This window comes from Falco rusticolus, chromosome 18 (genome assembly GCF_015220075.1).
Source record: "Falco rusticolus isolate bFalRus1 chromosome 18, bFalRus1.pri, whole genome shotgun sequence".
Lineage (NCBI taxonomy): Eukaryota > Metazoa > Chordata > Aves > Falconiformes > Falconidae > Falco > Falco rusticolus.
Window position 1 is genome coordinate 1,434,173 of NC_051204.1, and position 13,292 is coordinate 1,447,464.

General features: G+C 44.4%; 1 protein-coding gene across 1 annotated transcript; it reads right to left on the reverse strand.

Moving 5' to 3' along the window:
* METTL2A (methyltransferase like 2A) lies at positions 1-13,292 on the reverse strand. The gene is made up of 9 exons (XM_037411186.1): positions 13,175-13,292; positions 11,302-11,393; positions 7,012-7,373; positions 5,610-5,659; positions 5,061-5,121; positions 3,744-3,883; positions 2,849-2,955; positions 2,583-2,648; positions 1-1,230 (listed from the first exon to the last, which is right to left on the reverse strand). Exons 1-9 carry the CDS (start codon positions 13,261-13,263, stop codon positions 1,079-1,081), a joined length of 1,119 nt encoding a protein of 372 aa, XP_037267083.1. The 5' UTR covers positions 13,264-13,292; the 3' UTR covers positions 1-1,078.

A 13,292-nucleotide genomic window follows, 5' to 3' on the forward strand; every position in this document is an offset into this window, starting at 1 on the left:
TGAAAAGCATTACCACAAAATTTATTCTAATACCTGTTGTACCACACCCTAAAAATAACAAAAGAAAACAAGCTGAGATAAAAGGTATTTGCTGTCAAAGGTGGGGAAATACCTTCAGAAAGCCACAAGGTTGGCTTCCTCTAAGAAATTAAACAAGAGTGGTAGACATGCTTCAGATTTCTTACCGAAGACAGGTGTCTTGTCTACTTGAGTTTAGCACGCCACCGTGACAGGGCAGCGCAGTTCGTGACCCGCGGGCTGCAGCCAGCAAGCACAGTTTCTCACTGTTCAAGCAGAAAAAGCAGGTAATTCTGTGTAAACCCTGGTCCCAGGAGCTGCTTTTGGTACTCCGCAGTCTGGAGGTGCCCCAAAACTGGCATCAGCCCCAAATCTTTGAAAACCTGAACTCTGCCTAATATGAATGTATAGCACCCGAGCTATAGTGTGCTAGCTCCCTAGATGAACTTCCTTGTGGACAGTGAGGGCAAGGCAGCATGATCCGCTTTCTCCACCGAACATCTGCTCACCATGAGGCATCCATAGGGATGCTGGCAGAGAGAAACTAGCGTGCTCTCAGCTCCTGCCCTTGATCGATGTATTTGAACTTGTGGATTTGCACAAACCTGAACGACTAGAAAAGAGCTGCATGAGATAAGCTGGCTAAAGGACTCATGTTAGACCTAGTGACCAGTTGCAGAGAAGATGTATGATTTTTGTTCCCAAACAAGAGTACACAACACAGAGGTAAGGTCAAAGCTCTCCTTCAGTTTCATGTGGAAGTCCAGAGTAAAAGTGACTCGCTACTCAACTTGCTCAGCTGCTGTACGACAGCTTAACCATTTCTTAAGTTGTTAAAACCACAAATAATTTAAAAAACTCAGACCAGTAGCAAGACATCTAAAATACTGCTTAGTCTCCTCTTAGAGCATTCATCCTTAGCAAAACTCCCTTGAAGTGATGCTAGGCACTGTAAAAGGCACTGACATCCTGCGTGCGCTGAACTCCATAAAACCACATCTCACCAGGAGGAGACACTCATGGCCATGGAGAGGCTCCAACCTAAAAGCATGCCATTTCCTCAGAGCTGAGGGGTGGCAGGCTTGCGGTATTTGCACTGGATCCATACTCGATACATCGTCATTTGTTTCCCACGGTTCACTTGCAATCGCCGATCAACCAGATTCTGGATTTTCTCCAGCCCAGCTGCCGTGAAGAGATCGTCTAATTCACCTGGAAGCAGAGAGAAGGAGATGAGGATGCCGTAGCTTTCATTTAGACGGTACCTGCTCACGCTGAGGAGTAAACTGTGTTGCAAGATGGGCCAGAGGAAACTCACAGTCTCACTCTGGCAGGGAAACTTAAAGATCAGACAGGACTTAACTACTGTACTACGGGGTGTTAAGATCACCGTTCTAGTTTCCCTTGAGTTTAACTTCTACCAAGGAAGGAAAGAATTACTTGGAGGGCAACTAGAATTACAGAGACTTGACAAAGAGAAAGCACCAGTAGTTTCAGACACGGGCATTGCCTCTAGTGACTGATTAAAGGAGCATCTTCTGGCGAGTAGGGACAGATCCGTTCCTTCCCCCTCCCCCCTTTCTGCAGAGGAATTTCAGAGTCTGCAAGAGCAAAGAATGGGCTCAGCCTTACGCGTTTAAATGGTGGCAATAAGATCTGTGCTGTATAGGCTGGAGGGAAAAAAAGACTCATCAAGGTTAAGTTTGGGGGAAAAAAATCCTTCAAAAACCACACCCTGCTGGGGCCCAATCAAAGCACCAAGAGCCCCGGAGGCTGCAACACTGGCAGGTATTCCTGACCGAGCAGTGAGTATCGCGGTGCCCCAGCACACTGGCCGTGGGCAAAGCCAGACCGAGTCCTGCTGAGCAGCAGGGAGCTTGTTCAGCTGCAGCCGGGGAGCACGTGATTCGTGCAGTTTCTGTAGAAAAGGGCTAACAGGTCCCAGCTTGCGCTCTTTTATCAGATGCTTGCCATCATGGAGCGTTTGCCAAACACGCATTAAACATTAATTTTGTTGTGACAAACAAGACGTGCAGTGGGGAAGGGAATAGTTCGTTGCAGTTGTGCCACTGCTCTAAAACTGACCATGCAGAGGGGCCCGTGGTGGAAGCGACTGAAGGTGCAGCTGGTGATCAGCGGGGAGAATGCGAACCCTGCTGAACACCAAGCAGCAGCAGAACTGGAGGGGCTGCCTCAGCTCGGTGCTGAACCGCACCCTTCTTACTTCCTCACAGAACAATAAAGTTAAGAGAAGTTCCTTCAAGTGGTGTCCATCTCACTCTGTCCTCCGCAGGTGACGAGACTCAAGGAGAGCTCCTCCAGTCCCACCCCTCCCAGTGTAGCAAACACACTAGTTTTCCTCTAAAGGGATTTTCCATTAAGGAATTTGCTACACTATATTCACACCAGCAAGTGACAAGCCCAGGTCCCTGTGAAATTTGGAGACATTTAGAATTTCACGCTGCTCCAAGAAAGACAGGCTGGGAAGAGCTGGTGGCAAAACCCGAGGGCACAGGGACAAAAAGGGGTGAGGAGAGTCACAGGGACGTTTTCTAGCCTCCTACCTTGTGTGAAGAAGTAGACTCTGGTGCCATCACCTCGCACATAGAAGTTATCAGACAGACATTGACCTAAGGGCAAGAGGGATTTAGACGTTTACCAGTTGTCATTTAAAAATCAGCAACTGCCATCCAACAAGAGGCACTTCTCCCAGCACACGCTATGCTTAAGGGGAATTAATGAGCTGCCTCCTGAACAGGGCAGACACTACTCCAGAGAAGCATCATCTATTAGTGATCTGGCAAGACTCCCCACAGGGAAAAGAGAATACCTTTCTTAAACCGAAGCTGGGCCAGATCATAACGGCCATAATCTCGTAACAAAATCATTCCTCCTGGTTTCAGAAGGCGACTCAGTCTGTTAACGATGCACTGCATCCTGAGGAAAGAACAAAACAGAAGTATTCAACGTTCTACAGAATGACACTTGTTTCCTCCTCCTACTTTCCAAAACAAAGTTATAAACTTTTACATATGTTTCAACTTCATATAAAGAGCTACCAAAAGCTAGAAGTTTTTGGAGCTCTCTCAGGCTTAGGTGGGCTGATTTTATTTGGCCACCTTATTTCTGACACTCCCTGATTCTGCTTTTTTTTCTATAATGATAACTTAGCCTGGCACAGGAAGGATTAACTGCTGTCTCTCATTAATTACAAAAGGATCGCCACTGGTTGCTGTAAAACAAGTAGTAAGCGAACATGAAGAAAAATGCTGTGAAATAAAACCAAAGAGAACAAAAATGAGAGACTAGTGCAGGCTGTAACACACTGTCACTTTTCTTAATGATTTTCTGAACCTGTCCTCTCCCTTCTTGCCACCTCCCATACAGGAAATTCCTCTAGCCTTTGAGCCTTACAATCTAGCAGCACACTTTCCACAAATAGGTGCTGAGTGCTCAGCGTGGCTGGGGTTCAGAACAGGTGAGCAACTATGACTGCAGCAAGATGCCACTTATAACCACTTAGCACTTCAAAACCACACCTACCCTGTGCCAAAATTTATTACAACAGAAAATCCTGCAAATTTCATTTTCAGAAGCTTAATGGTAAACTGGACCAGAGAAAGAACAAACTTTAACTTTCCTTGAGAGGAGGGGACCTATATTTTAAAGAACTCTAGTTCTACATGCATTATCTTCTGCAGCCAGAAGGAATTATTAAAACTTACTTCTCTGGGAGAATTGCTGAGAGGACAAAGATAAGAATAACAACGTCAAGACTCTCATTTGGCATTGGGAAAGGACTTTGGTCATTGCACAGGTCATGGACGAACGCAAAGCAGCGAGAAGAATCGTATTCTGCATTGTTCTGTATTTAAGGGGAGAGAAATTAGAGCATTAGCAACAAACTCTGAACTCGGTATTATCTGGACATGTGAGCATTTTAACTTTCACATAAAAAGGTGGTGTCTGCAGAAATCTGTTCCGGCCTCACTGGACCAAGGCAGCTGGGGTCAGACAGGTTCCTTGGTCAGACAAGGATCAGGGGTGAAATGTGAAAAATAAGTACGCATGGGAGATTTACAAAGAGCTTGGGACTTGTTACATTCAGACAATCAGCGCTGCCGAACCCCTAAAACTGGATTGAGGCATTATTGCAATTTTAAGGTCAGATTTTCCACTAATAGTGGTAAGGAGTGAGGGATTTTCACTGTTAAGCTGGAGATCCTTACAAAAGTGAGAGTGTCAGGGCCCCTCTCTGCATCACTGAAAGCAATATTCATTTCAACTACAAGCAGACTACTCCCTATACCCCAAAAATCAAATCTGGCTGCCTAAAGTTGCAATCTTAAAAATCACATTTAAACTTCTAAAAGAAGTGGTATATTTTTCTAAAGCTGCTGCTACTGATTGCAGTAGCCTCTATAAACAGTGCTTGTGTCACCTTAAGAGGATGAAATGGCATGCTGCCTCTGCTGCTGTGCTCCTCATCTTATCTCCTGAAGTGACTGATAACATTTGAGACTTTATATATTTTCAGTTCTGTTCTGACCTGAAATTTGTTAGCTGTATTTGTCCTTTGACTAAATTCCAGCCTCCTGCTCCACAGACAACAGTATCCCTCCTCAGCTGCCTGTGCAGAAGCAATCAGACCATGTTCCCAGAACTGCAGTGGCAGTAACGCACAGACAAACCAAAACCAGCTTCAGTTCCTGTTAAAAAATAGCCGGAATGTTTCCAAGGTTCAGCAGTTACTCAGCTAAAAGAGCACTGGGTTTCAACAAGTACTGCCAACCACAGGGGAAAGAAAATCTGGCTGACTTGTCTGCTGCTAATGTGACACTTTGAGAGTCCCAACTTCCCTCATTTCTGCACTTTGATGGCTTATTTTCCTGATTTACCAGTACAAGGGTCAACATCAGGGCTAGCTCAAACAAGAAAGCTGCCAACACAGCCAGACAGCCGGAGGCAGCTGTGATACACTTGTGTTAACGCGCAGTTGGCGCCATGTAATTCCCACCTTGGTAAGTCACCACTGTGTTTACCTGGACAAGATCCACAGCTGTTGTAGAAAAATCACAGCAATAAACAAAAAGGCCTGGGTCACTGAAATAAATAAAAGAAACTATCACCACTTATATAAAGGTGGTCCAGAGGAATTAAGAAGTGTCTCAAATGCACAGAGCACAGAATTGGGAGCTAGAAATCCTGGGCTTTACTCTCTCTCTGTCAAAGATGCCTGGTGCAAAATCTGGTGGATCACATTGCTCCTTTATGCCCCAGTTATTCTCAGGTAGAACTGACTGCTTACTTTTCCCTCTGGAACAGGAGAGGCACTAAGGCCTGTATGAAAATGCTTTCACAATGAGATGTGTAAACTTGCATCACATTTTGATGGTTGCCTTCCAAGACCAAACACTTCCAAGCTCAAAACACAACTGTTTGAAGTTGCAGATGGCAAAGGTAGCAAAGGTACCGTTTGCATCTGGCCTTTCTCAGAGATTATCTCAACTAAGAACACATGCAACATTTTTCCAAGCATTTTTCAGAGGCTGGTATATCATGCAGGTAAAAGCCTACTGAGGACTACTTACTTGTTGGTTTGTAAAATTGGGAAGACTGTATTTCCAGCACCACAGCCAACCTGCACAAACAAAGCAGATGTACACATAGTGAAAATAATTTCTTCAGCCTGTCCCATGCAGCTGATTTCAAATCATCTCTCTACAGCCATGGAACAAAGAGCAACTCATGAGTAACAGCTGAGCATAGCAGTGACTATCTGCAAATCTCACTGCAAGATCTGAGTACGTTCAGCTCTGAGGAGCAGACTTACTTATACGCGTTTGTGGGAAACCACTAAGCCGGTTCTCGTAGAAATCTTACTAACAAGCTATATAGTGTTACTCTTCTGAAAACTGTTATTGCTGGAATCGCAAGCATAACAACCAGTATGAGTCACTGAAGCACTGGCAAAGGCCATGGATTAGTTGCATTCACATCCACAGACAATCAGAGCAACAGAGAAAGAAGTTTTCTTTACTATAATTACATCCTGCTGTTTCAGAGCTTCCTTCACTAGACGGCTTGTCCTCAAGTTACAACTAGGTCTACAATGATTGCGCCTTTTTACTCTTTCTGCTTGTTCCCACTTGAAGAGAAGATGGCTCACCAAGTGAGTTTGGGGAATTTTCCTCTGAATGTTTAAGGAATCAGTAAAATTGAATTAGACTGAGGAGAAAACACCACTGATGGCTTGCCGTGACAGATATTACCAAGAGTACTCGGGTGAGACAGGAAGGCCACAATGGCCCAAGAACATCAGAGTATAAGGAAGTCTCAAAGCCTCAGATTAAATAAAAAAATTTAAAGGAGAGTTCATATTATTGACTTTCCCTGGAAGGGCAGAACTTCCACAGGACATGAAGCACTCAACAAAACTAGCGATATCTACAGTGAACAAACTAGAGATGGCAGAGCAAAAGGTCATTCCCAGCTGTGAGGAGTCTAATATTTACAAATCCAACTGACTTTTCTGGGACAAACCCTCTGCCAGTCTGAGATCCCCTGTTACTGCACGGGCCATAAGGAACAAACCAAATAGCATCTTTACATACTTGGTTTCACTGTTTTGTTTCACACCTCCCAAAGCAAACAAGAGTCAGCACAAAAATGCAAAACATAAACAACATGGGAAAGCTTTATACAGACGAGAACCAGCTTCTTCAAAAGATGACTTTCAAATGCTTGTTTCAACATCTGACAGGAATAGTTTGTCTTTTAAACTCAGAAACTTCTTATGGTCCTTGTGCTCTGCCAATTCACAGTCTGAACCAATGGATTTAATTCCGTTCTAAACTTTTTTGCATTTTACTGACTTAAGACAATCATCCCATTCACTTGCTGTTTGCCAATGATGCATAGTTTTATGTCTCAGTCACACTAACGCTGACACAAGGGACTGTGTGATGTGTGACACTGTTTCACGGCTATTACCTCTAATATACGGTAAGATGCAGATGATCCTGGGTAATCTCCATCACTTTGATTCAGCTCACTATACTTCTGTGTAGCCAACTCTTCTGTGCAGATCTTAGGTGTGCTTTTTATCAGGTTTAACTGATTCTCTGCCCTGGTTTCCAATGAACAATGTCCCTTTTCACAGCTTCCCAGCCCTTCGTTGTCGGATTCTTCTTTGTTACTAAATTCATGCACAGAATCCCCATTTTGATTTGGGTTCCTGCTAGGTGCCAGCTCAGGAAATTCAGTGAAGAGCCAGTGCCTGTCCTTGAAGAAGCCATTTTCATGGATTTTATAAAAGTCATCCCAGTACCTCTTAGCATTCACCTCATATTCCTCTGTGAATACAAACAAAAACGTCACCAGCAGCCAAATCAGAAGGTCTCAGAGTTTAATCAGTTTAGACAGCGAGGGATCACTGCAGACATCTATTCAGCAATCTGCTTTAATACGTAAGGTTACCGACTGAAAATCCCCTTTATTTCAACTGTGCCATCCCCCATAAACACTCAGCCTGCCTCCTCACAGTCACTTTTTTAGGACTGAAAAAGGGAGAAGATATAGAAGAGGCAACTGTCTCCTGGTAGGATTTAAGGGAAGCTAGCAACCGAAAAGGTGTCTTTGAAGGAGACTGGAATGAAAAAAATCCAGGTTTTACTTCCATCTCTAACATTAACTTCTTCAGTTCACTGGAACAATTCATTTGGAGCCTCATGACAGTAAGTCTCAAGCACTTGCAACTTCTAAGGAATTCTACAACAGCTGCCTGGACTGAAGAGCTCCTGTCTAACACGCTACCCCCTTTTTTCAGATGGAGAAACAGAAAAGTTAGTCAACATACAGCGCTGGCAGAAAGCTCAATTAGCATTTGCACAATACTCCAAGATTACGAGACAGAACGTTTTACACAAGTATCGCTAGAATCCAGTCTACAGCACTTTGTGCATGTTGGAGCATCACACATTTGTGGAATAAAAACAAGAGGGGAATCAACAGAAGTGAACACTGTCATTATACTGGAGAGCCAAGGAGGATAAAGATCGTAAGAATGAACTTTAGCAGCAAGCATTGCCATTTTCACACCAAGTGGATACACTCCAGTAGCAAAATGAACATTACAGAATGCTGGAAGAACACTTGCAAAGCCATGATCTAGTGAAATTTGAGTCACCCACAGAATTATTTCCACACATCTTCACAGATTTCAGATCAAGTACAGTTCGAGGGGAACTATTTTTGCCATGGGAAGTACGAATCCAACTGGCTTCCCAAATTCTCATCCGTGCGATGAGTTCTCTGTCCTGGGAAATAAGAGCTAATTATAGCATCCTATGCCTGTCATCACCCAGAGGCATTAACATCCACAGCCAGAGATCCCAGCTGCATTTCAATAACATGCAATTCCTTAGCCGTCTTTGCACAGCAACAAGTGCATTATTGAATGCAAATGATTCTCCCACAATTAAAGACAACGACTGCATGTGAGAATGGATAACCTCTCTCCAACATCTACTACTAAGAGTAGGGTTAAGAGAAAGAGCAGGCATCTTAAAATTGGAGATTAGCATTATTATCTGAGCTGCAGTTTATTTACTAGTCTTTCTGGAAAGTATACAAGTGTTTAGAAGATATCTGAAGGGAGACAGTAAAACGAACCAATAACACCTGGAAACATATGTAGCCTCAGCCAAATATAGACAAAAATTGCTTTAAGAATCAGAAGGCAGTCGTATGTGTATTTTTAGCAGGATCTATCCCTGAAGCACTAAGAGCTATACATAAAAAATAATCTCTTTACCTCAACTACCAGGATTTTTACCTTTTAAGAAGTTTTGTCCTTAAACCCCAAGCCAAAAGAAATGATATTGTCTGATATTAGACTAGAGCAGTAAGTTTGTGCCATGATCTCACTGCAGCTCGAAGGAAGCAGGGTCAAGTCAGTTTGCTGTTTGCATAGGAGACCTCAGTGGCTGCTAATGCCAGAGGAAGAACTGCTACTGAGTCGTGCCCCAGTGCACTCCTTCCTGAATTGTCACTTCTTCCAAGTACTACTAGGGATATGCACGGCTGCTGGGGCTGGAAATGCTCTTTCACCTAATAAAAGTATAAAGTTCTGATTCCTGCTGGTCCCAAACAATCCCATGACAGCCTGACGGTAATGGGATGCTTACCTGAGGTGCTGGGGTGAAATTCCAGCCTAGCCATTTTGGATTCCCTGTATTTTTGCCACAGTATACGCTGAACAAGACATTGCGCTCTTCCTGTGTTAAAATATTGTGAAATTCTCTTGGATGTACTCCAATCCATGTGTGCGGAAGCTTTGTTTAAAGCTCATTTACCTTATAGCCTAGTGTTTTCAAAGGACTGGAATAAAGGATCAGTAACAATATAAAAGCAAGAAATCAAGGGGCAGCCGACAAAGATCATGCAAGAAACAGATTTAAAGTAAAAAAATGACCGTATTAACTTTTCAGTCTGACTTCCTGCACAATTTATACCAGAAAAGTTCACATAAACCTTGCTTCAAGATCTTTTTTGTGGTGTTAGCTCATGGGGACATAGGTGTGCGAGCCAGATTCCTCCAGAGGCTTTCTTGATAAGGACTCCTGACTTTTCTGCTCGTTTTTGTAAGGACACCCCCAAAGCCAAGCCCATACTCACCCCTTCACACTGCAGAAGAAGGGCAAACAAAAGTAACTGTTCACAAAAGACAGGAAGAGAACCAGGGACCCCCTGAATTGCATGGGGGCTAATTATAGAGCCTCAAAAGGAAACCGAGAAACTCTTCCACTTCTTTCTTTGTTCCCGGCCAGGAGACACATCTTCAACATACCCCATAGAACTTCTCTGCTTCTTCAGAACAAATTCTGACAGCCCCAAAAAGTCCACAGAGTAATACAGCCATGATGACCAATAGTCTGCCTTTGTTCTCCTGCTTGGACATTACTGATTCTCAAAATACTAGACCCTTCAGGCACATTTGGCTGGGCTGGCTTCCCTACATTTCAGCCATCCCATTGTCTCCACACGCTTCCCACTGAATAGCAACCATCAACATTTGACTGGCCTCCATTGTTCAGTCTGGGAAATACATCATGAAGACCTGACAAACTGCTCTAACAGCAAATTGCTCCACAATTTCATAGTTGTATATAGGTTCTTAAAGCATGACAGACAGTATCCTTTAATGTTAACCAGATTTTAAGATGAAGTCAACACAATGGGCATCACAATAGAAACTGCTGGATACTTCTGGGAATCCAAGAAATTAGGAGGGTTGCTCTTTGGTGTAATTAAATTTGCTATTGTGAACACAACTGGAAGCTATATGGGAAGTGTCTCAATAGCTCCAGTAGTGTTCAGCATAGCCTTACAGATGACACAGTCAATTTAATTTGAACAAAAGAAGTAGATCTGTCCTAGCGCTCGGCAGGGTAGAACAAGATCATCATCAAACAAGACTCTTATCGTACCAAAGAACAGGAAGCCATTTCCCCATCAGTTAAGGGACTGGATGATACCTCTAACAGGCGTGGAGGAACATTATTACCAACTCGGAACAGCTTCAACTATATTAATTGACTATAGAACTCTGCACCTTTAGCTTGATTCAGATTCAGGTAAGCTTTACATTTTGGCTGTATAAATATCCTTTAAGCCAAGTTTGAGGAAATAAAAATTTTAGAATCCCTCTTCTGCCTCTTTGATGATAAGCACTTCAATCAGGATAAAATATTTTTTTAATTCGCTTCTGATTTAATCACTATCATGCTGTTTGTTAATTTGGTAGAGACAGATACGGACACTACTTTATTAGGCACTTAGGAGAAAAACTGAGCTTGAATTAGGGATAGCTCTGCAGCATGCAAAGAAAACATTGGCTGATAGAAGTTAAGTTTTAGAGAACAAAAGCAAGCAGAGGCAATAACGCTACAATGAAAGAAGTTTGTTGATAAGGAACACTAACAAGTATTTAAACATACACAACATGAACAAAGCAGCTCAACCAAAGATGACTCCTCCCAGCCAAGACCATTTCTGTTCAGGTAAGATGAGTCTCTGGAGAAGGTGGAAAAGTCACTGAAAGGTAAATTAGGACCAGAAAGGTTCCTCCTCCTCCTCCATTTTTTATCACCAACAACTAGGAATGATTCAGGAGAGAGGGGAAGGGAGGAATAAATGACGATGCATACGCAGCTCTGGCCAGACTGTTCCGCTCTTGTAGTGTAAGGCAAGATTTTACATTAGAAGATTATCCAAAAGTACCTTGTTTATCTTGTGGCAATAGCTGTGAGCTGTTCTCTTGAACTTTACTCCTGGCATTTGCTTCCTGCTCTTCCGACCATTCCACATTATCCCTGTTGTGAAAAAGAAGATGAACTACTCAGCTAAGAATAGTAGGGGAAAGACAGAAAGAAAAGAGAAAGGTCTAGACAGCCCTCCAAAGTGACAGCTGTGGAGCTCTTCCACGATCTCCAATTCTAGCTCAGCAGCCACACAAGAGCTATCAGCACATACCGTTCCCAGTTCTGAATGAACTGTGCTTGTAGCATTACAAAAGACGTAACTGGAAGGGATCCCAAGAGACACCAAGTCTGTCCCCTAAGATACTCAGCCAAGCTTGGAGGAAATAAATCCTTACTACAAAACCACGAGGGCACTCAGCACGAACTGGCCTCCTTGGAGAGGAACTGCCATTCTCACACAGTGAAAAACACTTGTTCCTACACAGGCAATAAACAGGTAGACGCTTGTGTGCTTTCAGTCAAGCAGGTCATCAACACAGGCCACCTGATTTAGCTTAGAAAACTACAATTTCTTTCTCAAGTTTAAACAAAAAAGGCAGTAGGGTTATTTGGAAGGTAAAGTGCTATATTAACATTAAATCCAATTATGAGAAAAACACGCAGGAAGCTTTAAAGCATTAAGAAGTATTAATAACTTAAATGTGCATACGCTATTGTGTAGTCATTAAAGCGATTCACTTGACCTTTTCTCATTAAAAGAAGTGAACGAGAAGCAGAATACAAGGATCAAGAAGGACTATTCTGGCCTCAGGAGAAATTAGTCTTTTGATATTACTTCACAAAACAAAGACTTAAACGTCAAGTCTGTGAAAAACTAGATTACTAGCAGTTTCTGCAGGAAAGTAGCATTGAGGATATGCTTTTGTAATATACCTTTGGTATACTATAGTCCCAAAATGAGTGACAAGCTGATACATGTGCATATTACTTTATTACAAATTAAGCATACTCAATTCTTAACAGGGTATAGCAGCCAGAGACCAAAAGTGGACATGCAAAATACCTCCAGATTCCAGCAAATCTGAGAATTTGGGTGCTTAACATATCTTAACAGAACAGCTTTCTCCAGCCAAAGACCTCCTGTTCCAAGCTGACACCTGGCACTATCTCCCACTGCTACAGCATCGCATGGCAGCAGATGGGTGAAATGATCTTCGCTCCGTTCCTACATTAGTCACTAATGTCCGCGGATGGAGAAGTGTTATAGATTTCTGCGAGTGGCTAATTCAACTTTATTAACTATAGCAATGAAACAATTGCTACAAAGCAAAGCAGCACATTTTCCAGACAAATCAAGGGAGCCTGAAGAATCCCAACTGTTTCGGGAGGAGCTAAGGAAGGCTCAGGACCCCCCCGGGAATAGCACTCCCAAGTACCTGCCGAACCGGGCAGGGCCCTCCTGCTCCTCCAAATCCTCATGGCACTGCCTGCCATGCCAGCAGCGGCCCGGCCCAGGGATGCCAGGCCCCCGCCATAGGCTCCCCTCGCTGCCTGGCCGCCAGCCCCGCACCCACAGCCCCCCCACCTGCTCCGTGCCCCGGCGGGCGCTTCAGAGCCGAGCCCGGGTGCCGGGAGCAGGGTGCAAACAGCTCTGCGGCGGGGCCCCTGCGAGGCGGAGCGGGGCAGCTCGGGGCTCACCCACCCCGGCCACCGAGAGCCCCATTACACAGCGCCTCGCCCCAGACCACCAGCAGGCCCCCCACAACCGCCGCGGAGGCGCCACAGGCCTGCAGCGCCCCGGCCGGCTCCCCGGGCCTCTCCGGAGCGACCAGCAAAGCGCTGGGCACCCGGAGCAGGCACCGACAGGGCGAGAAGGCGGCGGCCGCCCTCACCAGGCGTTGTGCTGGAAGAGGCGGGCAGGATCGGTGAGGAAGCGCCTGCCGAAGGGCCGCCGCTCCGGCGCCTCCCTGGGCGCCGCCATGACGGCGCGAGCGGAACCGGAAGCGGAAG

Excerpts from the sequence above, each read along its gene's own strand:
- METTL2A (XM_037411186.1), bottom strand. The coding sequence starts at position 13,263 with ATGGCGGCGCCCAGGGAGGCGCCGGAGCGGCGGCCCTTCGGCAGGCGC. Across the intron at positions 3,884-5,060 it reads CAGCTGTGGATCTTGTCCAG|AACAATGCAGAATACGATTC; the intron begins GTAAACACAGTG and ends CCTTAAATACAG. Across the intron at positions 1,231-2,582 it reads AGTCTACTTCTTCACACAAG|GTGAATTAGACGATCTCTTC; the intron begins GTAGGAGGCTAG and ends CTCTGCTTCCAG.